The sequence below is a fragment of the Bufo bufo genome, chromosome 1 (assembly GCF_905171765.1).
Source record: "Bufo bufo chromosome 1, aBufBuf1.1, whole genome shotgun sequence".
Taxonomy (NCBI): domain Eukaryota; kingdom Metazoa; phylum Chordata; class Amphibia; order Anura; family Bufonidae; genus Bufo; species Bufo bufo.
In genome coordinates this window covers 255,767,039-255,794,240 of record NC_053389.1, presented here as the reverse complement: position 1 = coordinate 255,794,240, position 27,202 = coordinate 255,767,039, and the positions used below count along the sequence as shown (strand labels likewise).

The window sequence follows — 27,202 nt, the reverse complement described above, 5'->3', positions numbered from 1 at the left end:
TTAATACATGGCTGGGTCGGGTCTGGCAATGTGGGAAAAAGTTATTGCTAGTGGCTCATAAAAGGGGGTTCTAAGTTAGGGAATCCCTTCAATGAAGTCCCTATGCCCTAATATTGCCTTGAAAAGCACCATAACACTTCCATAATTAGATAAGAATATTAGGTCAGCAAACAAGATGGCTGTATGTTGTTGACAATGGATATGCAAGCTTTATGGAATTTTTATAATAAAACACGTAAAAGTTTCCAGTTTTTAGAGTTAGTCCATATTTGGTATTCACTGCATTAAAGTTCTTTGTTATGTGATACAGCACAAGAGCTCGATAATCGTCACTTCATATACTATAGCTTTAGAAATGTTTGCATAGGCGAAAATGCAACCACCAACTTATTTCAGACGTCATAACTTTTACATATGTTTGAATGTCACTTGTTGCAAAATGTATACTGTGGCTCAAGAAATTTTTGCATAGGCGAAAATGCAACCACCAACTTATTTCAGACATTATACTTTTACACATGTTTTAACTTCATTGACCATTCACTTCTCCTTTTTCCAAGTACCATAGGAAAATCATATTTCAAAACTTACGTATAGAATTTGGGCAAAAAAATGAAATGCAAAAACACACATGGTCAACCCGTTCGGCTATTTAAATGAAATGGGAATTGTACCAAAATTAATTTCCTCACATGTTATATAGACCCTATAAAATTTTCACCACTGTATTCTATACAGTGTCCAAACCCCTACTGGCCCTCATTCCGGGGACACAGCTATAGTAGATGTAGAGGTAGCAGTTGCAACTAGGTCCTGGTGCCAGAGAGGGTATAATGGGCCCTCTGCCAGTATAATAATTGGAACATTGAAGGGAGACCCTGTTACAGATTTTACATTGGGGCCCAGCAGCTTCCTGTTACATCTCTGTACAGTCCCTTATTCAAGACTTAAAAGGGAATTCTAATCATGGACCATAACAATTGTCATCTTCTATATCAGAAGATGAATTCAGGTGAAATTAGATGTTATTTCCTTTCAATAAATTATAAATGCTTTATAAAGAATTATAATTGGCTAAGTATAGTATTACGTTCACTTGAATGAGTTTGACCTATAATGGTGGCACTGTCTTGCAAACAATCCCCCCAGAAACGTATCTTTTTAATCTCAGACGACCAGTGATAAGACAGAATAGTGAGTCTTGATGGTCTCAGGAGCACGATTCCTGATCTACCATATGGCTTTCAATTTCTTAAAGGGAGAATCAAGTAAACTCAATGAAACATCTAGACCACAGTGAGTGGGAGGCCACTTGGAAAATAATTACTGCCATAGTCAATAAGTGCTATACCATATGACTGGTTTAATAATTGGGTTTTTAGCATAAAACTATAATAAGAAGCAATGACAACCTTACAGTTATAAAAAAGGGTCAAGTGCATAACATATCAGTGCATGGACAGAACATGGTGTCATCAACACTCAAATCCACCTCAATTACAATTATTTGTGCAGGCTATCATTAATACTAATAATAATGGCCATTCTCTGGCCAAGTATATAACTCTCTTGATTTAAAAATAAATCTAAACTTATACCTAACTCCTCAAGAGCAAGGAAAACCTTAAGAAGAACGACCACAGCTCAGAAGAGGAAATCCACAAATGCTCTCCTGGAAAGATGGACAGAACTATTCATTGATGGCTGGTCAGTGTAATTGGTTAAAGAAAACCAGTGTCAAAAAATCATTGTCAAAAGGGTAGTAGCACCTATATTAAGAATAACTCATGAAGTAAAATTTGTGATTCACCATTTCTACAAGGTTACTGCCTTTCAATATTAAGGTTTTATCTGAGCTGGTTGCATTGCTGCGTGGGTGGTGGTCACCACCAGCATAGGGCTGAAAGGAGGTACTGAAAGTTGAGAAACATTACTTAAAAACTGCAGTAAAATAAAAAAAATCTACCAAAAATTAACAACCTCCTCGGTGACATCAGTAAGAACCCTAGCATAAGAGCAGTATCTCCCGTCAAAGGGGATTTCACAACTTCAGACAATGTTCGTTTTTAGACTTGTTTGTACATGGTTTTTAAGTTAAGAAAAACAATGCTCTTCTGGGCTCAATTACAGTATTTCTGAATGTGATACAAACTTTTCTCCCGATTTATCTGTATATGATTGAGTAGACCAGACAAAAAATTTAGGGGAAGTTTATCATGAAGGGAGTTTTAAATTCAGTTTTCCTTGAGTCTGCATTGCTATTATTTGCACCAAATTGATCAAACTTCACAAATTGTTTGATAACTTTGGTGCATCTAGAGTGCAGGGCTTTATTAAACCTCCTGGTTAAAGCGTAGTTGTCATTACAGAAAAATCACAAACCCCTACCTTTAGGCATCTCCAGATAAATATTCTCTCTCCCCTTGCTTATTAACTGGGTAGGGTCTTTTAAGTGATGTCTACCCTTAGCTGGTTCTCCTACATTCTTAAACACTAAAGGTGGGTTTAGACCGCCCGATGGAGAGGCCGATTGTCGGAAAGGAAGCGTTCCTTCCTGACAGTCGGCTGCTCGCTCAGTGAAGGAGACGGCTGCACTTACATGCAGTGATCTCCTTCGCATTATGAGGATGAGGGATCTCTATAGCGATCCCTCGTCCCCATACAGAATCATTATTTCTGGGCAGCAGATCGTTGTTTAGACGGCAAGATCTGCTGCCCAGAAACCATGATTGGTGGTGCCTGCACGAATGTCAAGATCACCCGATGAACACGTTTTTTGCTTGTTCAATGGGTGATCGGAGGCACATTTAGATGGCCAGATTATCGGGATTCAGCGTTGGCAGGAACAGTCTTTCCTGATAATCTGGACAATTATTAGCTTCTCTAAATCCACCTTAAGTAAGAAACTGAGGCATAGCCCATTTCCTCCCCTTCTATTATTTACTGTTATAAGCAGATGCAGTTTTATAGTAGCAGAGGAGGTTAATGAACAATTACAAAACTACTGTAAACTACAGATACTGGAAGGTGATGGTGATACTACCTCCTTACAAAATACATTCCAAAATGTCTCTGATTAAACAATTGGTACACTTAAAGCAAATCTTGTCATTTTTAACCAGTTTTGATCATCTGCAACATCAACAGTCCTATGCCTGATGTTGGAACGCCACATCTCATATGATGAAGTTACCCAAATCTTGAACCACCCTAATGTTACAAGATCTTTTAATTACAACTACCTTACACTACATTCAATGGAAATAAAAAATGTTTCCCAAAGGCTAACCATACAATGTCCGAAAGAATATTCCTTTCCTAAAGTGTTTAGATCACAGCAAAGGGTGCAAAATCATATAAAAAATAAATAGCATGCAACAACAAATAAAAATCAACCTTATGACTGGCCTATGAATACTGAAGATTTACGTCCAACACAGCTTCAAATATTGGCTTTAGTATCATGGAACATTACAGCTGATGAGTTTAAGGAACAGTCTTGTATCTGCATACTTCCCGCATCACCAGCATCTGCAGTGGAAGAGGTCACCAAAGCATCATCCTCCAATAAACAGATGTTCCTTCTGTGCTTCTTTTTTATCTTGACATAAGTCTGGATACTGAAACAGTAAAAGTCAACCTTTCTCCTGGCTTCTTTAGGCTTGTGGTTGCCACCAGTAGATCGATGATCCATCACTTTGTCCCACTGTAGCATCTGGTATGAAGACTATGGGTCTGGTGGTGTTTTGGAGAGACAGTTGAGAGGGGAGCACTGTGGGTTGGAATGCGTTTTCTCTTGTTGAAGTGCTAAATTAGGACTAAAGGTAAACAAAAGATCTTCAGAAAATTGGTCACCAGCATGAGGAACAGACAAGTAACAAGAGAATTGTTTACTAAAATTACAGAAAATGCAGAAAATCATGGACTGAATAGCAGCAAATATATGTATCTGTATAGTCCTAGTATAAAGGTGGTTTAATTTATTATTTTTGTAGCTAACTACATAAAAATCTTGATCTACTGTCCTTTTCATGCTGGCCACCTAAAATAGCCACAATAGACTGAAATTTGCTGTATGTACTGGAATAAGATGTGCAGTCATCTCATCATTAGGGTTGTATTACGCTGCTGATGTTCGGCAGTACGAGCTACGATGGATGATAACAAATTCATCATCGATCATTAGCACCGGTCTGATTACATAGTATGATGCAAACTGAATGTGGGAGGGACGGTTGTTGCTGTAGCTGTTCCTCCCTCATTTAATTATACTCAATATTGGCAGAACATCCCTGATTACACAGCAAGATGTGCCGCTCATAATCAGCATTTTTCATCCATGTGTTTGCTTGTTTATCGGCTGATCACCTGCATATTTATATGAGCCAACTATCGGGAACGAGCATTCCTTTGAACGCTTGTTCCCAATAATTGGCCTGAAAATTATATAGACAATCTTCGGTTATCTCTTACATAAATTGGACTTTGGAATACGATTAGTTATGCAGATTCTTGTCATGTAACTGCATTGTATATTACAAACCAACAGTTATCGTCATACAGCGTATCATAAAACAAACCATAAAATTACACTTCTACACCTGAAGTAACATGTCCAAAACAAGAGACTTATAGTAATATCAATTTGTAATTCACTCTTCTCCCCTATGTCCCCCCATCTCTTCCAAGCCCAGTGTTTTCTTTCTAAGGTCCCAGGGTGCCTTTCAAATCCTTAGTATAATACCAGCTGGTGTGTATGAAAGATAACATAACAGTGACTATTTCCTCCTGGGTCATAACCGTGATAATAAACTGCCTCCAACATTTGAAAAAGCCATTGGTTTTGGTATGCTTCCTGTTTTCTACCAATTTTTCCATGAACATGTAATTTTTCAGGTGAGTTAAGACTTCAAGCATGGATGGAGTACTAGGTGACAACCAGTGTTGTAACCACACCCTCTTTGATGCCATCAAAGCTATGTGGATCAAAGATGGAAATTTGGCCCCCTCCTGCACACTATGCTCCAGTGGAGATGAAACAAAATGGGCATGGGAGCCAGGTGAAGGCAAGGTTCTCTCCACAGCCTCCTCAGGAGAGACAGCATCACCCTCCAGAAGGCTTGTACCTTTTGGCACAGTGAAACACAATTATAAAAATCCTCTCTATCCCATTGGCATTTTGGGCATTTGGTGATCCTACCAGTCTGAGTACAGGAGATCGGAAAATCAAAGGTGTATATGGCAGCATGAATGAATCAAAATTGGGTCTCCCTCCACACTTGATTAATCATGTGTTTGCAGACCAGGTGCCAACCCTCTAACAAACGTTGTGAGGTATCCGACCCCTGTATTTTTTTTTGGGCATTTTTGATTAACAGTGACAGTGCAACTCCCTCGCACCTTTTAGGTGAGGATTAGGCAGGGGCAAGCCGTGGGTGGGACCTCTATGACGTGACAAATGTAACAATTCTGTATGTTGTGCAATAAAACTGGTGCTCATTACACCTGCTCTTGGAGTTCTGGCAAACAGGCAGCCTGAAAGGTGGCACAATTATTAAGGGCCATACGCCTCTTAATAATTGTAGCATATCACACATACAAAATACTGGTCTTAATAAATATCCCTGATTATTTTCTGGTCTACAGATTTATAGCTAATGAGTGCAACTAAAATTGTGTACATGAGACATTCCCTTCATGCCCTTTAGGACCAAGACATTTTTGGCTTTGAGGACCATACAAATGGAATTTACACCTTCTTCAGTTTTACAGCTGCAAGGTTAAAGGGGTCATCCAGGTAGGCCATCAATAGTGTAATATAGCCAATTAATGGCTATATTACACATGGGAACAGAGATAGTGCTATGTAATCAACTTTACATAATAGAATGTCAAGGTGCCCTACCTCAGGTCCTTGAGATATAATGATATCAAAGTGAGGATAAGGGTTAATTATTCTCCAAGAGATCAGACTGTGCATGCTTCTGTTACTCGCATGACCAGGGGACTTGGGAGTGAGTATATATCTGCATGCTATACTGCTGTAGTGACATACAGATTCCCATTGCTTTTGGTGATCTACTGATGAAGATGTAACATACTGTGTCATGTAAATAGCCATTATAGCCCTACAGACTATATTTCTATATCCTACAGGCCAGCAGTTATTATTTCCACTCGACTGTTACTCCTATAGTACTAGTTTTCCAACCCTCCCTTCCACCATTCTAATAAGGAAAACAGATGTATGATAATTATAGCCAGGATCAAAAGGTGCATGGGCAGTTGTCATATCCATCAATCAAACTGGAACAGCAGGAGGCCGACCATGTTCCTTGCCATATGTAGGAATGAACTGTTACTTTAACCAGTGTTGCTAAGGAAATTTCACTCTACTATATATAGTCTATGAGGTCAGCAAAAAAGCAAAAAAACAAAGGGGGAGATTAATCAAACTGGTGTAAAGTAGAACTGGCTTAGTTGCCCGTAGCAACAAATCAGATTCCACCTTTCATTTTTCACAGCTCCTTTGGAAAATGAAAGGTGGAATCTGGTTGGTTGCTATGGGCAACTAAGCCAGTTCTACTGGCCACCAGTTTGATTAATCTCCCCCATAGAGTTTTAAAAATAATAGAGAAAAAGATGAAGAAACATCTTTTTCAATTAAATCTTCTGGGCATGCTGCAGACTATGGGGGTTATTTATCAATCTGAAACACACCTAAATTAGGCATATTTCAGGCGCAGTTTGCGGCACAGCGGTTAGTGGCTCCACAATCTGCGACTTCTCACCGCTCACACCAGGTCTAAAAAAAAAGGGCTGTTTCAGGCGTAGAAAAAGGTCTAAATGTAAGACAAATTGGAAGCTGTGTTACATTTAGAACTGGCGGAGGATCCACTGAAGTTATGTAGAGGCCGGCACCTCTTCATAACTTCGGCGGTTTATTAAGACCGGCATCTAAAGCGTCTGTCTTAAAAAAAAATGTGCCTATATATATCTATCTGTGTGTATATATATATATAATATTTATTTTCCTAATAAACACGGTAGGCAAGCACCAGAATACAGGGTGTCCAAGTTAAACGTCACTTGCAGCACATAAATCATAACAAACATCAAATAAACACCTGCCCGTCTGGGCGCTAGCTATAGAGGGAACTTCTTTCTCTCCCATACGCATTCAGCAAATTGGGGGATCTGGCTTTACACAGGCACACAGTCAAACAGCCACCATGCTCTTACTCTGACTAAGGGAATGAGGCTTCGAGGTCTCTATGTATTACCCAGTAATGATTCCAGTAACCACACCTGGGATCTCTTCAGGCTAAGGCCCCATTCACAAGACCGCATTTTTGGTCTGCATCCGATCCACATTTTTTGCAGATAGGATGCAAACCCATTCATGTCAATGCGATCCATAGTGCTTCCGTGGGCTTCCACTCCGCACCACTCTGTATCTTATTGTGGACCCATTCAAGTGAATGGGTCCGCATCCATGATACGGAGTGCACATGGCCGGTGCCCATATATTGCGGGCTGTAATACGGGCATGGGTCGCACATGTTTTTGTACATGAGACCTAAGGGGAATAGCCGTCCTGGAGTAAGGGTTTGGACTAGTAGGTCCCACTAACAAACCTACCTACCAGTCCAAAATAGTCAATAAAGTCTGAACAAAACAGCTCCAGCAAACTACACTTTGCTGAAAGAAATACAGCCCTCTGGATTCATTTTATCTCACCCAGCCGAGGACTCTGGGTGAAATATACACCCCTTACAGCACTGTTCCATACATTTCTTACTCTATATCTATATATTATATATATACATACACACACAAACTTTAACTAAAACTCATCTCATTTAGACCGTGGCCGTATTGCAGCGGGTCCGCAATACACGGGCACCGTTTTTGTGCACCCCGCATCATGGATGCGGACCCATTCAAAAGGGTGCGGAACAGAGGCAAGGAACCGCTACAGAGTTCTTCCGTGGGGTTTCTGTCCATGCCTCCACACCTCAAAAAAGTAGCACACACATGCACAATTTTTTTGCAGTGCGGACTGTCACATGCGGATCGCGGACCCCATTTAAGTGGATGGGTCCGCGTCCACATGTGGCGGCCCTACTGTCAGTGCCCGTGCATTGCGGACCGCAATTTGCGGTCTGCAGCACAGGCCCAGCAGACCCAGCTGTCGTGTGCATGAGGCCTTGCACGTTTACATTAAGCTGTGACTAGTATAGATAATGGATCAATCATTTTGATCAAGCAGGATTCACTGGAATTGGAAATCATGACACTAATGTGAACAGAGTCTAACAAAGGATCATATCATATAACTGATAACTGACCATAACGCCCCCTCTTCCATGCATTATGACAATTTCTTATGCAAGTCAATCGTTTTCTGACCAGTATAATGTCTTGATTAGTAAAACCCATCAACATTAAATTGACAACACAACTAAATTCCTTTAATCCAAGGCAGAAAGGGACGCGGGTTAATATTTTTAGGACTTCTTAGAGAAGGAAAGAAGATTGTGAAGGACTGTTGGGCTTTACATGCAGTGAAGATAAGATACATAGGAGGGTTAGCTGCACATTACCTGGCGGTCGGGCAGTCTAGCCGCCGGGTTAGTTGTGAGCAGTGTGGCGGTGAGGCAGCAGGCTGCTGACAATCTACAAGAAACTGATAAATTAGACATATATACAAAGAGATGACATGGTCCATGGTTAAATAGAAGAAGAAAGGTTAGAATAAAAGGTCACATGGTTAAAGAAATAGGTAAAAGGAGCAGTTTTTTTTTCCTTCAAACACACCACGACGTGTTAAGAAGCTATGTCCAGGATTGCATCTCAGCCACATTAAAGTGAGTAGGGCTGAACTGTATTACCAGAAACAGCTCATGGGCAAAGGCGGCGCTGTTTGGAAAAAACGGAGTTATAGGGGTAGTAATTATACACACACTAAGCAAGTCGTGTGAGGTTAAGAGCTTCTTTCCTCTTAATTTAAATCCAAAAAATATCATAGCAGAAGACATTCTATGGAGGCATTTTATAGTTACATCTGATTCTGGATAAGCAGGGTGACAATCTATATAGCTACATCATACAGAGGTTGTCACCCAGCTTTCTCAGTCTCCTGCTTGGCAAACTAGCATAGTCATTTACAATTGTAGGAGAGGGGTGGGGGGGGGGGGGGAGGGATGCAAATAATACAAGTGTGTTTTATGTATTACTAAAATGTGATTAAAAAAATAAATAGAATTTACTTCTTAAACAAACAAAAAAGTAAGTACCCCCCTCGACTGTAACTAAAACTGCATTTCTAAGCAAAAATTGTGTTTTTTTTAATGCGGGAATCACTCAGATGGACTTATTGTACCCGCATAACTATTTCTCTGGTGCTATAAATTAGATTTAGTAGAATTGCTGGAAGTCTGGGTGTTCAATTTGGAAAGCAGATTTACCAGACTGCAGTACCTGATTTTATTCCTGTAGGTGGCAGCAGCGCAGTTTACAAGGACAGCACAGAGCGCTGCATGTCAGTGATGGAATGAATTGTAGACAAACACATAATGACAAGGACACAGGGAATCACATAAAACCAACTCATCATAAAACATTGTAACATAAAGCACATTTGTAGTAACTCATTCTAGCGTCTGCCAGGGGTGGACTGGGAACGTAAAGTGCTGCCCCCACTGTAGTAGTCAACTATATGATTGTCCTGAGAACAGCAATACAGTTTAATTCAGGAGCCATTGAACAGGTGGATAAGTACCTGATGCTCCTGGTATTAATTAATGCTGAAAGCATCAGATATTTATGTACCTGGCTGGTGGTATGATGATGGCTTGGGTGGCCCCCTGGGCATTGGCCCACCATGGTCTATGGCCAGTCTACCCCTGGTGTCTGCTATTAGAAATAGGTTTGTATTTTAAAGATTAGACCTATGTGATATTAAAAAGTTTCCAAAGCACTTTGAATGTAATGTAATTGCCAGCAATGTGATATTACAATTAATAGATAGGGAGACCAAACAAAAACAAGCAGCACTCCAATGTAAAAAAGGAAAAGAAAATAAGCAGGTACCAGCAGAAAGATGACCCAGAAAGTTCAAATCTAATATCCTCAAAGAATTTCTGCTAGACTCCATTACTAGAATTAATAAGCAAAGGGTTTTATTGACCCATGTGCAAAAAACCCAATGTTTCAGTCCTATCACAGGACCTTTTGTCATGCTTGATAAAGGTCCTGTGATAGAGCTGAAACATTGTTTTTTTTTTGTACAATAAAACCCTTTGTTTATTAATTCTAGTAATGGAGTCTAGCAGAAATTCTTTACTGATATTAGATACATTCAAGCAGCACGTCCAAGATAGAAAATGCAGGAGGGGTGTCAATAACAGTAGCCAGGATCCATGGCTCTGCAATATGGTAAAAGAAAAAAGTTGCAGCACTCCCACCAATCAGAAGTAGTGATTTTTTATTTTATGTAACAAGAGAGACGTTTCAGTCCTATCACAGGAGCAGGTCCCGCGTTAGGACTGAAACATCGCTCTTTGTACATGGAACAATAAACCACTATATATGATTGGAATCTTGTGGGACAACTAGTTTTTTCTTTATCTTTATAGATAGATAATAAAGGCTGCCATACACAGTTCATAGCTGTTGGCTGATAGCTCTCTCCTGACTCCCACATATTCATATATGTTCAGTTAATGTTTGTGTATTCCCTGGGGAGAGGGGAGAAAGCAGATGCCAGACACTTCTGGTAGCAGCTTATCTTCTGAGAGAACAAAAGGATCCGGTGAAAATATTACCTTTGCCTGATCCTTTTCTTCTCCTGCTAATGTGTATGGGGGCCTTAAGCCCTTGCAAGTTAGTTCTCTTCCCCTCTGTACCAGTCGTTTGCTCACTTAGTTCTTGTTTATTGTACTTCTTTTAGTTTTTTTTTTAAATAATACTGGACAGATAAATATGAGATGCATATGAGATAGGACGGATAGATGTATGGAGAGATGGATATCAGATAGATAGGTAGATAGATAGATATGAGATAGATAGATAGATAGATATATAATAGATGATAGATAGATAGATAGATAGATATGAGATAGATACATAGATAGATACCCTTGGATCCCTGGACCTTCTGATCTTAGATTAATGTACTGTTTTATAGTGATCAATTCAGTAGTAGAACCATGGATGGTCCAAATGTCGCCTCTGGAATATGATAAAAAGTTGCCATACACTCTCCCCCTCACAAACAAACAAACAACAAAAAATCCTGCTCCTTTTTAACTGTACTTTTTTGGTAAAAAAGGAAGCAACCATTTATATTGTAGAAATTGGTCTTTGTCTATATAGTTTGGCAGTTGGCAACTGCGGTCCAGGAGCTTGTGTGTATTACCGTTGCACAACCAAGTCAGACCATGTTCAAAATGTGTTTAAGTGGACCGCGCGGTTTCTATTTGTAACTTCTTAAGTTCAAACCATCCAATTTTCTGCATATGGGTAAATATGTGGAGTATCAAAAACGGCACCAATAGTGAAGTCCTGTAGACACTATTCACATGCACTTGAATAACTAATACTCACAAGCGCCGGAGAAAATGTGGGCACATCTAACACATATAACCGTCTCCTGTGTTTCTCCGTGGTAAATTCTATAGAAGAAAAATTTGCTCCAATAGTGAAGCACTGCAACCACTTTAACCAAAAGATTTTGAGGTATACGCCCCTGATAAAGCATTGGAGCGAAACCCGGGTTGGGCATCAGCACAAGGCTTTTTTTATCCATTTTATGTGCATATAGCTATCTACGCTTGTGAGTATAATAAAAAAAATCTTTTAGTTAAAGTGTTTGCAGTGCTTCACTATTGGAGCAAATTTTTCTTTTTTTCTTGTAGAATTTACCATGGGAGAAACACAGGAGACTGTTATATGGATGGTTTGAACTCAAGAAGTTACAAATAGAAATCGCGCCGTCCACTTAAACGCATTTGACTGATTGGGAACAGAGCCCACTTCACATTTGGGACCTGCGGCATTCAAGCATTGAGGGAACGTATTGAAAAAACTTTTATTTGCATATGACCCCCCCCCGACCCCCGTTGCTGGATGTTTTGACCTGTGCGACGGGGAGATGGAGCGGCGGGCATCAGGAGCGACGCGGGTGCTGGGGAGCAGGGTAAGTATAACTTGTATGAGGTGCCCGGACAATTTTGTGATATCTATTGTCTGCCACTTACAATGCTCTCATAACATATTTCCCACATCAGTTTAATCACACCTAATAGCTTCAGTTATGCAAGTTGCAATCAAAATCCTCCATAAGGTCCTTGACATTGTGTTGATTATGATAAATAGATTAGGCTGACTGAATAATGAGTCACTAGTATTTAATTCCAGAGTCATTCTAACTGATAAAGTCAGACGGATGACTATTGGTACGTCTCCAAGTTGCTACTGATATACCATGACCTAGATGAACAAGAACATTACCCCAAAATGTTACGTTACCCAAAAAATAATATCCCAAAATGAATACATAAATTTCATAAATATACCCAGATAGACAATTTTTATTGTCATCATTGCATTCTACAGACCAAATTTACATAAAATAAATAATTTCCGGCAATGAATATGCTCTAAACCAACCATGTTATAGATTTAGACATTTCTTTTGATGACGGAACAATTTGTGCTACATTCTGCCGGGTCCATGTATCATTGCCGTTATGTAATACCTCGTTTATCCATGCATACAGAAAGAGGGAACATCTGAATAAATTACACATACTGGATAAATTCTGTTCTCTATTATTTTACATCATAGTCGATCTTTACCAACAATTAATTTTAATTACCAGTCATTTACATATTACTATTTTTGCTTAATGTTCTTGAGAATTAATTAGTTTTAGGGAAATTCTTTTGAAATGCTAAATCTTAATACCCAACTATGGTCAACAGGTAGTGATAGACCATTTTCACATACGATAAAATTCACATTTACAGTATTCCAGATTAAAGCTGTGATACATAGACCCCAATAAAGTCAGTTATTGATATCCAACAATCATTTTGGTTGAATGGAATAATTTTTTAAATGATGGTAAAGCGGAAATATTTTTTTTCTATTTCTGACATCACCTTAAATGGCGAAAAAAGATGAAAAGAGATCAAATAGCTCTGAGTGTCCATTGCATCAGTCATTAATATGCAACATCTGAAATTGTGGCTAGAAAATAACCTAATACAGTCAGTGGCCTTTATAACACTTCTTCATGATGGTCATTGTTCTTCCTGTCCTCACTTACGTTCTGGAGAACAGATCCAGGAGACAGGCAGCTGAAATGAGATTCCTGTAGTAAGTTATTACTTATTGGGGCTAAATCTCTTTGACAATATGTCTTCATCACAGCTGCTGCTTCAAAGTTCATGCAAAATCCCAATTCGTGCTTCAAAGGGAAAAGGTTTATGAGGATAAAATCAAGGTATCAATACCAGTTTTTAAAGTGCTCAGATTAAGCGATTTCATTAGCGCATGTAAATATTATTACATTTTAAAGGGGCAGTCCTGTAAATTTTTTACTTAACAAATATGAATATAATATAAATGTCTAAGGCTAGTTTCACACTAGCGGCAGGGGACTCTGGCAGGCTGTTCCGGCGGGTGAACAGCCTGTCGGAGCCGTCCTGCCGCTAGTTCACATGTGTCCCCGGACTGCCGCTCTGTCCCCATTGACTATAATGGGGGCGGAGTTACGGCGGCAGCACGGCAGCGCACGCCGAGAGGCGGCCGGACTAAAAGTACTGCAATGGGGAAGTAGCGGCAGTCCGGGGGCACACGTGAACTAGCGGCAGGACGGATCCGACAGGCTGTTCACCCGCCGGAACAGCCTGCCGGAGTCCCCTGCCACTAGTGTGAAAGTACCCTAATCATGTATTACTCTATGTATACAGTAAATTAAGGAAGATATAAAATAATAAAGTATTATGCAAAATAAAAGTAATGAAATTAAATTTTAATATTATTAAAAGGGTATTTTAGGATTTTCAAAACTGTGTAAAAGCAGGGAAAGATGTAAAAAAAAAAAAAAGGAAATAAAATGGAACATAAAAATGTAGACTCACCTACCCGATAACACTTCTGGTCCCAAATGGACTAGGAAGCTTCTGGGTACTGTTACTGTTGTGGCCAATCACAGGCCTCAGCAGTTACATTGCTTTGATCGTAGTACCTCACAGTTGTGACCACGGGCAGATGAGTCTGCGTTTCTTGTGTTCATGGGCACAGGTCTAGACAATAGGGGTTGTTAGTTCCAAACCAGACAACCCCTTTAAATTCCCTGCTGCACCAATACTACCTCTGATGGTCTCCGCTAGTCTTTCAACTGTCCTGCAGTGGTGACATGCCATACATGGACATGTGTCTGCTGCAACAAATCACTGGTCTCAGTGGTCTTCTTCTATACTTACAAGCATCACCACTAAAGCCAGTGATTGGCTGCTGCATATGTATGGCACATTGTCTTTGTGGGACAAGAGAAAGAAGAGGATGGACCAGTGAAGGGACAGGGAAGTTCACAGGTGACCAGGGGCGTAGCTATAGGGGGTGCAGAGGTAGCAGTTGCTACCAGGCCCAAGAGCCTGAGGGGGCCAAAGACCCTTGTGCCACATAAGAAGTCACTAGTATTATAGAAAGTGCGTGCTGAAAGGGCTTTGTTATAGATTTTGCAATGGGGCCCAGAATCTTCAAGTTACACCTCTGGCTGCAGGGAAAGGGCTAGGGCAAGAATTTGGCATGGGTGCCGTTTCAGTTTTTGCCTCAGGCAGCAGAAAGGCTATTTGCTCCCTGCCCCTTGCCACAAACACTGAGGGAAGAGGGACCTAAGCTGAACTCTTCCACCAGGGCCTATGAGCCTTTAGCTACGCCCCTGAAGGTGACTATAAGATAGTTTTTTTTATTTAAAAACATTCTCTGCTTTTAGAAGACTTAGAAAAATCCTGAACAATCTGTTTAATATAAATGAAAAAATATGAAACTTTTTTTTTTGCAAAACATAAGAAATTTTATGATGGACTACACAAATTAATAAGGCAGCATGGTGGCTCACTGGTTGACACTGGTGCCTTTTAGTGCTATAGTGCTGTATGGAGTTTGTATGTTCTCCCCATGTTTGTATGGGTTTTCTCCAGGTTCTCCTCTTTCTTCCCACACTCCAAGACATACAGATTGTGAATGCAGATTGTGAGCCCCATTGGGGACAGGAAGTGATATAACGTAATTAATGCACTATGGAATGTATCAGCGCTATGTAAATAAAATAAATGGTCAAAAAATAATAAGCAATAATTATATTTAGAAAGGGTCTGCCCCTTTAGTGTTCAAAAACATGAATCCCATAACACAACACATAGTTTGACACAATGAAGCAGGAGACAGTGAATCAAAGTTTACTTCTATGCTACAACCAAAGCTATAAATGTATGTATGTAATATTGTTAGCTAACTTATTAGGCATGCAACTTTAAAGAGGACCCTTCACCACTCCTGACATGCTCCATGCATTCCCCATGTAATAAAAATTCTGGAGCATCTATTCTTATGGCTCTATGTTGTGCCATTCCTGTATTATTTCAAATAAACGTTTTGGATAAATTGCTAGCAGTCTGCAGTAAGGGCACAGAGGGGTGGTAATAGGTTGGGTGTGTGTACCTGGTTACTCTGAAAATGGCAGCACTGATTGGATAGATTGAGCCTCCCCCTGTAGGTATACCCCCCCCCCTCCCAACTGGTTAACTCCCCTCTGTGCCCTTACTGCAGACTGCTAGCCATTTATTCATAACTTCTGGTAGAAATAATAAAGGGATGGCACAACATAGAGACATAAGAATAGATGATCCAGAACTGTTATTACATGGGCAATGCATAAAGCTATTAAAACAGGCGTGTCAGGAGTGGGTGAAAGGTCAGTTTTAAACCTTATCATTGGCAGACAGGCACAAATAATATTGTACAAAATGTATTTGCCAAAAATCTCACACTTATAACGTAGCATTAGCAATAGTACATTTTCTATAGTGAGTATGGCACTATTGTATATACTTTATTGTTTGTGTTTGCAAAGTGCCTTTCCATTGTGTTTGTTTTTGCTTTTAGCCATGGCCACATGCACCTGCACATTTGGATGTGCTGACTAACCCCCATTTTTTTCTTTGCAGTATGAGACTTAGAATTTTACTGTAAAATTCCATTTACAATGGATATATTTAAAGTATGTATTGTAATATTAATTGATTGTATTGTTGCAGCTATTTTTTGTATATTTTTTATTTCATAATCACATTTTTTTTCTCTTTTCCTTGTCTCCCCTTCAGCTGGATATCATATATTGAAAAGGATTTTTTAGAGATCCGCTCACCTCTGCTCTCTCAGGGCAGGTGCACCAACCAAAATTTGAGACACCCCTCAAAATTGGATTAAAAATGTAAAGAAATATGGATGGGCACTCGGATTAAAAATGTAAAGAAATATGGATGGGCACTCATATATTGATTGACACAATAACTGTATGTATCCTTCATTTTTATTTAAAATATAGGCATAACAAGAGTAACAATTTTTTCTCCACTCTGAGCTTTTCAAGCTAATTTTGACATTATTCATAAGTTAAATATAGCTTATAAATTGTTTTTATAGATATATCTATTAATATAATATAGAATAATTTTATTAAAAATGCTGCTAATAAAAAAGTTTAATAATAACATAACAATAATAATACATTTTATTAAGGTATACAAAAAAAAATAAAAAATACTGGGTGCAATTATCCCCCAAAATGAAAAAACAATAATTACAGCTACTGTAGATAATTAAAATGTTGCACAATGGAATGTATTATAGGATCCTTACAATAATACAATGTAATGAAAAACATAATCCATTACATTTAACCCTATCTTATATGATTTGGTTGTGCTTGCCCATCAAAAGCAATATTAAATCCCATAAATCATAGCGTTTATTATATAAGGAAATGTTTGTTCGAAAAGAAGGCATCCAAAATATCATATTTTCATAATCACAATGTGCATGCATAAATTATAGTAATAAACAATTAGTATGGGATATATATTGGATATTTTATGGAAATAATCCTTTACATATCCATTCCTAATTGGTAGCACATTGGTAACACCACCATTGATTAGGATCCAAACTGAGCATTTACCCACATTGACACCCAAAAAACAACATTTATATATCAACCTCTGCATTGTCAAGACTGACAAACTGACAATGTCACAATTAGTGATGAGCGGCAGGGGTCATATTCGAATTTGTGATATTTCATAGAATATTCGTAGAATATTTGCGAATTCGAATATTCGTTATATTCTACAATTTTTTTACTCTAAAAATTGGCAAGGTAATGATCGCGTAATATGCAAATATGCAAATTTTTCTTGCAAATTTTCGTAATGCAAATTTTTCTTGCAAATTTTTTAATTGCTGAGTTAAAACATGATTCCTCCCTGCTTCTTGCTTGTGGGCCAATGAGTCATTGGCCCACAAGCAACTAAAGCAGGGAGGAATCATGACTTTAGATGGGAAAAATGAAGAATATTCTAAAAAAAGAATATATAGCACTATATCGAATATATTCGTTTTTCAAATATTCGTAATATTCTAAAACAAGAATATATAGCAATATAGCGAATATTAGAAAAAAATAAAACAACTATGAATATAGACCAATTTAGCTAATATAGTGCTATAATCTTTTTTTTTTTTAATAGTTGTAATTTTTTTCCAATCTGAACTTCAAAATTACAACTATTACACAAAGTTTTAAAGTTATCCCCAAACAACAGGATAAGCGAAAAATAACTGATCTTTGGGGGTCTGACCAGCAGGACACCCACCAATCCCAAGAACAGGAGTCTGTTTCCCCTGCAGCTTCATTCATTCTTTATGGGAGTGAAGGAAATAGCTGAGTGCTGTACTCACTATGTCTGGCAGTCCCATCAAGTATTCCATGCTGCTCTATCAGCATTGGGAATGGGACCCTCTTTTCTGAGATTGGTAGGGGTCCTAGTGGAGATAACTTTAAAACTTGAAAAACCTCTTTAATGGTATCTAAATTTTGACATGTATACATCAATCTTCTCCAAGTAAAGTCAGATTATCATTTAACTTTATGTATGTACCTTGAAAGCAGAGGATCTGAAGCTCATTATCTTAAAAATAGAGTTTATGTAATGTAGTTTTTTTTATATATATATTGGTCAATAAAGGCAACCCAGGATGTGAAAAAATCTTGAGTAGGTGACCTAGTAAAATCTAACATTTTAAGATCTTAGTGTAGTTAGTGAAGAGTAATACATTCTGGTTTGTCATCCTCTTCATAACTAGGGGCATTAAACCAATTATTTATCTTAAAATGGAATGCTTAGTGCTGGCCTAACATTTAGAGGTTAACAGATCTGCAAATTAGCTGGACTTACTAGATTTGGATCACAAGTACAATCATCTTAAACCCATTTCAATTACCTAATTAGAGGACCTTCATTAATTAGCTGGAGTGAAGAGTGACTACATAGATTGTCTCTCTCTTTGGAGGACTTTGCCTGCCTGAGCATGGGCAACCCACTGATTTCAATGGATACCATTTACTTCTTCATTTTTCCTGTGGTGGGGCTGCAGGAAAATTCAACAATCATTGTGAGGTTCCATACAGATTACAGCTGATCATTGGGGGTTCCTGTAGCAGGACACCCTGTGATCAGGTTATTTCTGGTGGACCCTTGTAATAAAAAGGCACTGTAGAAGATTGAAAACCTCTTAAATGTTCCTCTACCATACAATAGCAGAGTAATAGACTTAAAGGGGTTTTGCAGTTCTTTAGGACAGACCATCAATATCATATTGATTGGGCTAGCACTGTACCTTTAATAGTTTCCCTGCTACACAACTCATGTCATATGTTTAGTAGCGTCAAAGTGACATACATTTTTAAGAACTGTAAAACTCCATTAACTTTATCCAGACAACTGGCATTTTTAAGCTTTTTTTTTTTTTTTTTACAATGAGATGACCTAGCCAATGACCTTACAGAGTAAAGGAAGAAGGTGTATATAATACTGAAATCCTGTATTTTGCATCATTGGGTAGGCTGGAGTTTTTCAAAAAGACAAATCTTTTTGAGTGCTCTTCCTTTTTTAAATCGGCCATCAATTATATTTATCATCTTCTTCCAGCCTAAAACACCACTTTAGTTGCTGAGTTTTTCAGATTTACTCAGTGTCCTACTGTGTACTACAAAATGGTTAGTAAGATATATAAGGTCACTTGAAAGACAAATTTAAAGAGAAATACAATGTGCTTAACAACCCATATTCCAAAGACAAGCTCCAAATATTGTGATCCATGCCTTTGTACCCTTTTGTACTCTCAAACAATAATGTTGATCCCTACAGTCCTTATGGTTCTGCTTGGCTTATATTAAATTTATGGAAATAAAATTAAAAAAATATGTTCAGGTCAATTGCACAGAACATCCATACATGTACAATTTGTAATCTACCCTGTAGTTATAAAAATGTAAATGTTTGCAACTCATGTAATCATCTTGAACATGACAATAACAGAAGCAATTAATAATTCACTGGTTTGATTCAGGACTAAATAATCTTTGACTGAGGTCAGTGTGTTCTGTATAACTAGGTTTTAAAGGTCTTGGGGTAAGGACCCTTGTTTCATGAAGCCTTGGTTCAATATATGGATAGTAAGTTTGTCGTGGCTGCATGTATCTGGGGGAACACGCAGCAAGCAGAATGTGGTTACCTTTTTGCCTGGAACATAGAGCTGTGGAAGTTATAGAGTGAGGGTCTCTGGTTCTGGGTGGTGGTGATGATGATGATGATGCTGTAAAACTGAAGTTTTTCTGTAGTCGTGAGCTAGAAGATTCCGGGCTGTGTGTAAAACTTTGGCTGGAAGCCTGCAGCGGAAAGAAGCATTGTGAATTAAGTTGCCCTGTGCTCCTCGAAGCTGACAGCTGGTGGAAGAGAAGTGAAGAAGGCTTTTCTGGGCTGGAGTTGGCTGATGCGGAAATTCCTGTTGGGACCCTGAGTGGTGGCCTGTCGTGCGTTGCTTGGAATGGGAGCTTGGTGCAATACGTGTGAAGCGGATTTCTTGCAACTGGAGCTGGGAACTGCTGCAAAGACAGCAAACGTGTTACCTGATGGTGGACGGAGGACGTTCTGTTCAGAGCTTAGCTGCAGCTACCTGATGCCTGAACTTGGGATTGCTGGAAATCATTGTTGCTTTTCTTTGTCCCTTCATCTTGTGGCTGCTGCGCTGTTAAGTGTAGATGTAATCTGCACCTTAAAATCTCGAAAAAAGCATGGATTACACCAGGTACCAATAGATTCCTAGGTGCTCCCATGCAAAAGAAAATTGGATACTCTCTGGTCAATTAAGATTACCTCTACTAAGCTAGAAACATTCCTGACATCTATAAACCTGACCTCCAAGGCTAAGGCTAGTTTCACACATACGTTCTGGCATAGCCGGATAGTTCACGTGCCTGCCAGACCCTATAGACTTTAATGGGATCTGGCGGGAATCTGGCCGCTCCCCAACATAAATGTACCATACACAACAGTTTTTGTTAAGCCGAGTCCCACAATTTATACCAATGAGTGGCCGGATCCCCACTGGTTCCCATTATAGTCTGTCCTCTGCTTAGTTTCCCATGTCAGTAGCTGCCTGAAACAGTTCATAATTATTTGAAAGTGATGACCTATCCTCCAGATAGGTCATCAATATATATATATATATATATATATATATAAAATAAAAAAATGAATACCCCTTTAAAGTGGTTGTATGAGATTAAAAGAACATGGCTACTTTGTTATAGGAACAGCACAGATTTCTACCAAAGGCAATGTTTGGTATTGCAACTCAGCTTCAGTAAGTGAGCTATAATACCAGACACTTTGGGCACAAGTGCACTGAAGTGACATGTACTGATCTTGGCATTATCGGTGCAGTATGCATGTGCCCAGTGCTGCTGGAGAGGAGTCTCTCTCCCAGTAAGTACAATTTTGACCTACTATTTTGTGGGGATAGATGGGTTTGCTATTGGCGGGTTTGGGACCCTAAACCCCAGCTGCATAACGGCATGGCCCCACACCAGATCACATGTACCCTTTAAGCTTACAAGAATTACATTAAATTGCAACATAAATGTAATAGTATTATAAAGAGCTTTTTTTTAATAGTACACTTGATTCATAGAAAAACATGCTGCATGTGTGTCTTCGTACATAATATATAATAGCATAATACAAGCTCTATTACACGACTAAGTGTTGATGTTCTGTGCAATGATCTTCCATATTTTGTCCAAGAAAAAATAATTAAACTGTACTGTAAACTAAACCTACAGAGGAGGCAGGCATTTAAATTCTGCACTAAGTATTGAACAGGAAAATCAATATTGCTTTTATTTCCCATAAGACTAGATGCATTTTAAAGAAGGCTGACTGAGCCTATGAAACCGTTCTCCACAGGCATAGGACTATGGCATTTTTAGGCTGATCACAGATAAATTACATAAGTCAGTAATGGTAGATGATGCTTTATTTCTTTGAAAAAAAAAAACTTTAATATTTTTCATCCTGTACCCAAGCTTTTTCTGGCAAGAGACAAGTTTTCACCATTTTCCACATCTCCTTGTGTACATGGACCAGGAAAGCCTGGGATGAACTTAGCAAAGTAGGAGTTCGGTTTTAAATGATGTATATGAATCATGATGTATATGAATAGTGTTGGTTCTTTACATAGATGATACTTATCGGTCCATGTATTCCACATCTCCATGGGTTTATCTCACATGAATTATTTTAAAGGCTATGTACGCCTGTTATTGATTTACATGTTTGTCAGGCTAAGGGTACATGCACATGACCGTATGTGTTTTGCGGTCCGCAAAAAAAACGGATGACATCCGTATGCCATAGTTTTTTTTTTGCGGATCCATTGTAACAATGCCTAAAACGGACAAGAATAGGACATGTTCTATTTTTTTTTGCGGGGCTACGGAATGGAGATACAGATGCGGATAGCACACGGTGTGCTGCCTGCATTTTTTGCGAACCCATTGAAATGAATGTGTCCACATCCTATCCTCAAAAAAACCGGAACGGACACGGAAACAAATAAAATTTGCGTGCATGAGGCCTAATAAACATTTTTAGAATAGGGTTTTCTTAAAAATTTTAAACTATTTGCTTTTTACAGCTGCTATTTTTCACACTATACAGCAGCAGCCGAAAACTTTTGTGTGATAAATCTGTCAGACATTGCTTACTTAGCTGATTTATGCACATAGCAAGGTTGAACTTTGATTTGGGCATTAATCAGTTTAGAAGAGAGTTCAGCAAAAGTCAGAGGTTTGCCAGAGAACGAGCTGTCAAATGGCCAGTCTGATAGATTTAGCACAGAACAGCTTTCTGCAGCTGCTATATGTTGTGAAATATAGCAGCTGTTTAACCAAATGGTGCAAACTTTTTTAAAACGTACTGCAAAAATATTTATTAACCTGAACTACATGAATAGCCTATCAACAGAATATAACAAATGACGGCTCACCAATCCTAGTTGATATATGGAAGAGATTTATGGGCACACAGATTACAAATAAAATTGTAGTAAAATCAATTGTACTACTATGAGCCTATCAATGTTGTTGTTGGGTTTGATGATACATTGGCAACGTTAATCAATCCATTCATTCCTTTGGCACATCTTTGTGTTACATTAATTATTTGGAGTAGTCCACTATGAAATAAATGAAGTGGGAACCTTTTAAACTTGGTCCCATCAATGATGTTTATGATGGTTTTAAAGTTTGCCTCTCATAGTATTACTTGTAGTACATCATCTATTTAACTGTAATTCGTATTTTATCAGTATTTGTATTTTATCAGTGCTATCTCTAAAACTCTGCTTTCCGTAGGCATATGGCCTGGCAGACTACTATCCTGTTGAATATAATGGTGATTGAAAGTTTGCAAACCCTTCCGAATTTTCCATATTTTTGCATAAATTTGAACTAAAACTACATCATATATTCACACAAGTCCTAAAAGTAGATAAAGATAACCAAATCAAAAAAATGAGTCCAAAATATCCGATTTGGTCGTTGATTTATTGAGAAAAATTATCCAATATCACATGTCTGGGAGTGGAAAAAGTATGTGAACCTTTGCTTTCCATATCTGTTATGACTCCCATGTGCAGCAATAACTACATTTCTGGTAACTGCTGATTAGTCCTGCACATTGGTTTGCGGGAATTTTAGCCCACTCCACCATACAAAACAGCTCTAACTTTGTAATGTTGGTGGGTTTCCTCCCATAAACTACTCGTTTTAGATCCTTCCACAACATTTCTATTGATTTAAGGTCTTGGACCTTAAGGTCAAGACTTTGACTTGACCATTCCAAAACATTAACTTTATTCTTCTTTAACCATTCTTTCGTGGAACGATTTGCGTGATTAGGGTCATTGTCCTGATATTTTCCTTTAGAATTTTCTGGTACAAATCAGTATTCATTGTCCCATCAATGATGGCAAGACATCCTGGCCGAGATGCAGTAAAACAGTTCCAAACCATGATACTACCACCATCATGTTTCACAGATGAGATGAGGCCTTTATGCTGGAATGCAATGTTTTTCCCCCCCAAACATAATGCTTTTCATTTCAGCTAAAAAAGTTCTATTTTAGTCTCATCTGTCCACAAAATATTGTTCAAATGGCCTCATGGCTTGTTCAGGTGATCATTAACAAACTACAGATGGGCAGCATTGTTCATTTTGGAGAGTAGTAGCTTTCTCTTTGCAATCCTGCCATACACACCTTTGTTGTTCAGTGTTCTCCTGATGAATTAACATTAACTAATGAAAATTACTATTAGCTAGTGTTAGAATGGCCTTTATTTGCTTAGAAGTTACCTTGGGTTCCTTTGTGAACCTGCAGACTATTACTCTGCTGGCTCCTAGTGTGATTTTTATTGGTCGATCACTGCTGGGGAGGGTAATACTGGTCTTGAATTTCATTCATTTGTATGTAATCTATCTGACTGTAGATTGGTGGAGTCAGAAACTCTTTAGAGATGCTTTTTAACCTTTTCCAGCATGATGAGCATCAGCAACACTTCTTCTGAGCTCCTCAGAAATCTCAAAGATCAGACTTTTACAAAGTCAGTCTGTGTACAAAGATAAGACTTTTAAAGATTCCTGCTCTTTAAATAAAACAGGTCACTCATCCCCACCTGATTGTCATCTGACTGATTGAAAACATCTGACTCTAATTTCCCCTTGAAATTATCTGCTACTCCTAAAGCTTAACGTATTAACATTGGAACATTTTTCTTAATAAATATTGACTAGTCTAATATTTTTGACTCATTTTGTTTGATGATCTACTTTTAGAACTTGAGTGAAAATCGGATGGACCTTAGATCAAATGTATGCAGAAATTTAGAAAATTATGAAAGCTTCACAAACTTTCAAGCACCACTGTGTATGGTTGTACCATGATAATGTTTAAAGCACTAAAGAGATGGTCTTGATGGGCACTTTGAAAGAGGTAGAATTGTGCACAAACTGTTTAAGTATTCTATATAAGTTGGCTTGCAACTTGCACTTGACACTGTGTTCATTGCCAACATGTAACAGGGATCTAACACACATACATGCTACTATAAATCTGTGCATATGACCAATAGCTCTGTATAATTCTGCACATCCTGAGTAGTCATAAAATTAGAGATGCATTAATTTGAAAGAGAGTTTAATACTATATAAGAATTATGTTAAATACTTTGCTTCCGCAAAGGAACAAATGAGAATATGATAATGTGTAATATACATGCTACCGTAATTAAGGACTCATGCTTGGGAACTGTGCTTTTAAAGGAGTGGAGCTATAAGACAGCGGCCTCCAGCTCTTAACCCCCTCTAGTATCCAGAGCAGAGAGCTACTAACAAAAGCAAGTCTCTGTAGCCTGGTCATGTATTGCATTTGGCTCCACCAAACATCAATTGAACAACTGTTGATCATCTGATCACCTGACTGTCTTCATTTCATGGTGAAACAAATATTTGTAATGTCCATTTCCATAAGCATACTCAGTAGTTGTACAATAATGGACTCTCTGCATATTTGCTTTTTAAGACTTATATATGCATCCATTTAGACCTCCGCTTGTGAATTTGCTACTGCAAGATGTGAAAATTTTATCAATTTCTGTACTATTCTGTATCCTATGGTTTCCACTGAGTTCGCGTTAAGAAATTAGTACAGAGGGGACTTGGCTGGGCTCCAGCTGACGCGGCAGGAGGGTTCAATGTGTGGGGGTAGTGGAGGATCGGGACGAATGAAGATCATCTCCAGACGGGTCACTACCCTGTCCTAAAATTACCCCCAGGATAGGGGGAACTTGGAGACGTGGTATGTAAGGGCGGTAAGGCAGAGGGGAGACCGCTACGGTAAACAAGGACATACAACATTTCAAAATTCCTCTGCTGCAGATGGCATAAGATCATAAGGCTTAGTCTTCCGGTGGGAGATATACTGAGATATATGGCAGTGTAAGGGGGTGACCCTTGTGAGAACCCCTCTTTCTCCCCCTGCGCACCTGGATGGGACGCCCGCATAATTAGATCTAGACCTGGGGAGGCCCCTATTCAGTGTCGGACTGGGGTACCTAGGGCCCACCAGTAAATTAATTTTGGGGGCCCACTGTATAGATACATTCAAATATAATAAATAATTTAACAAGTTTTATATGAACATAGGCTGGTTGAGGTGCTGTACATTGAATATATGTATGTAGTGCAGTAAGTCTACTGTGTTATGTGCCACTTGTGCAGGGGGTGAAAGACTAGGGGCCCACCTTGCGCAGGGGCCCACCGGGGGATTCCCCTGTACCCCTGTGGGCCAGTCCGAGCCTGCCCCTATTAAATGCTAAATAAGTTAAACGACTTTTGTGTGGCCCCTGTTGCCGTGCGCTGAGGATGAACGGCCGTTGCGAGCACGGCAGTATTGTTGGATGATTGTTTATATAAGTGGTCAGTTAGTTCGAATTTAGGAGCCTATAGTCTGTGTCATGATTTAATCCAACTAACTATTGCTGGCCAAATAGGCTCCATTATAGAAGAGATGTGTGGGCTCTACTAATTGGCTGCCTGTGAATATATTAACTAGACTGGGACATTTATTGTTAACCATCTGCTCGGACTGCCAAATATAGAGGAGTTAACCACACTAACTGTGGGGCATTAGGGAAGCCTTCAGTGGGGCCAGCTATACATGTCGGACTTTATATTGATCGGAAGACATTCCTATTTGTGTCACCATTTATGTTCCATTACAGAGGAGATGTGTGGGCTTTACTAATTGGTTGCGTGTGAATATACTAACCGGACTTGGACGTTTATTGTTAACCATCTGCTCGGACGGCCAAACACAGAGGAGTTAACCACACTAACTGTGGGGCATCAGGGAAGACTCTAGTGGTGCCAGCTATACATGCCGGACTTTACATTGATCGCAAGACATTCCTATTTGTGTCACCATATAAACGGGATATGTGAGCGGTTGTGGTGGGAAAATATATATATGACCCTGAACTGTATATTGTGGGTTGTAACCTACCCTGAAATAGGCCCCTCATTACTGACTGCACATATGCTGAAATAATTTTTACAGTTAGCACTCAGTCATGTATAGAGTATAGATTAACAAGAGGAATGTGGATTGGAGTTAAAGGGTTGGGGGTTTCAACAAATGGTATAGAGGTGTTAGCAATAACGGCAACTGGGGCGTGCTGGGTTGCGACTTTGTTATAACTCCTGGTGTCGTGTATTATGGAAGGGAAGACTATACAGGGAGCAGGAAAAAAGGGGAGGGGGCAACCTGAATTAAACACTTCACTCTCCCCAAGGTTTAAAAAGGCTGAAAGGCCTAAACAACAGTTACTGATTAATATGCGAGGACAGATTAGTCCCCCAAAGAAAAAAAAGGGTGACTAGACCAGGAGTATGGATCCCTGGGTTTAACTGAGAACGTTATTGTGGAGATGGCCGAGGAGGACTA

The 27,202-nt window shown here is 39.0% G+C and overlaps 1 protein-coding gene across 1 annotated transcript in view; it reads right to left on the bottom strand.

Moving 5' to 3' along the window:
* Positions 1-3,727: 3,727 nt before the first annotated feature.
* Positions 3,728-27,202, bottom strand: part of BICD1 (BICD cargo adaptor 1) — a 381,554-nt gene continuing 358,079 nt past the window's right edge. Inside the window, 2 exon segments of the mRNA XM_040438955.1 lie at positions 3,728-3,818; positions 8,607-8,689. Coding sequence (XP_040294889.1) covers positions 3,728-3,818; positions 8,607-8,689 — 174 coding nt within the window.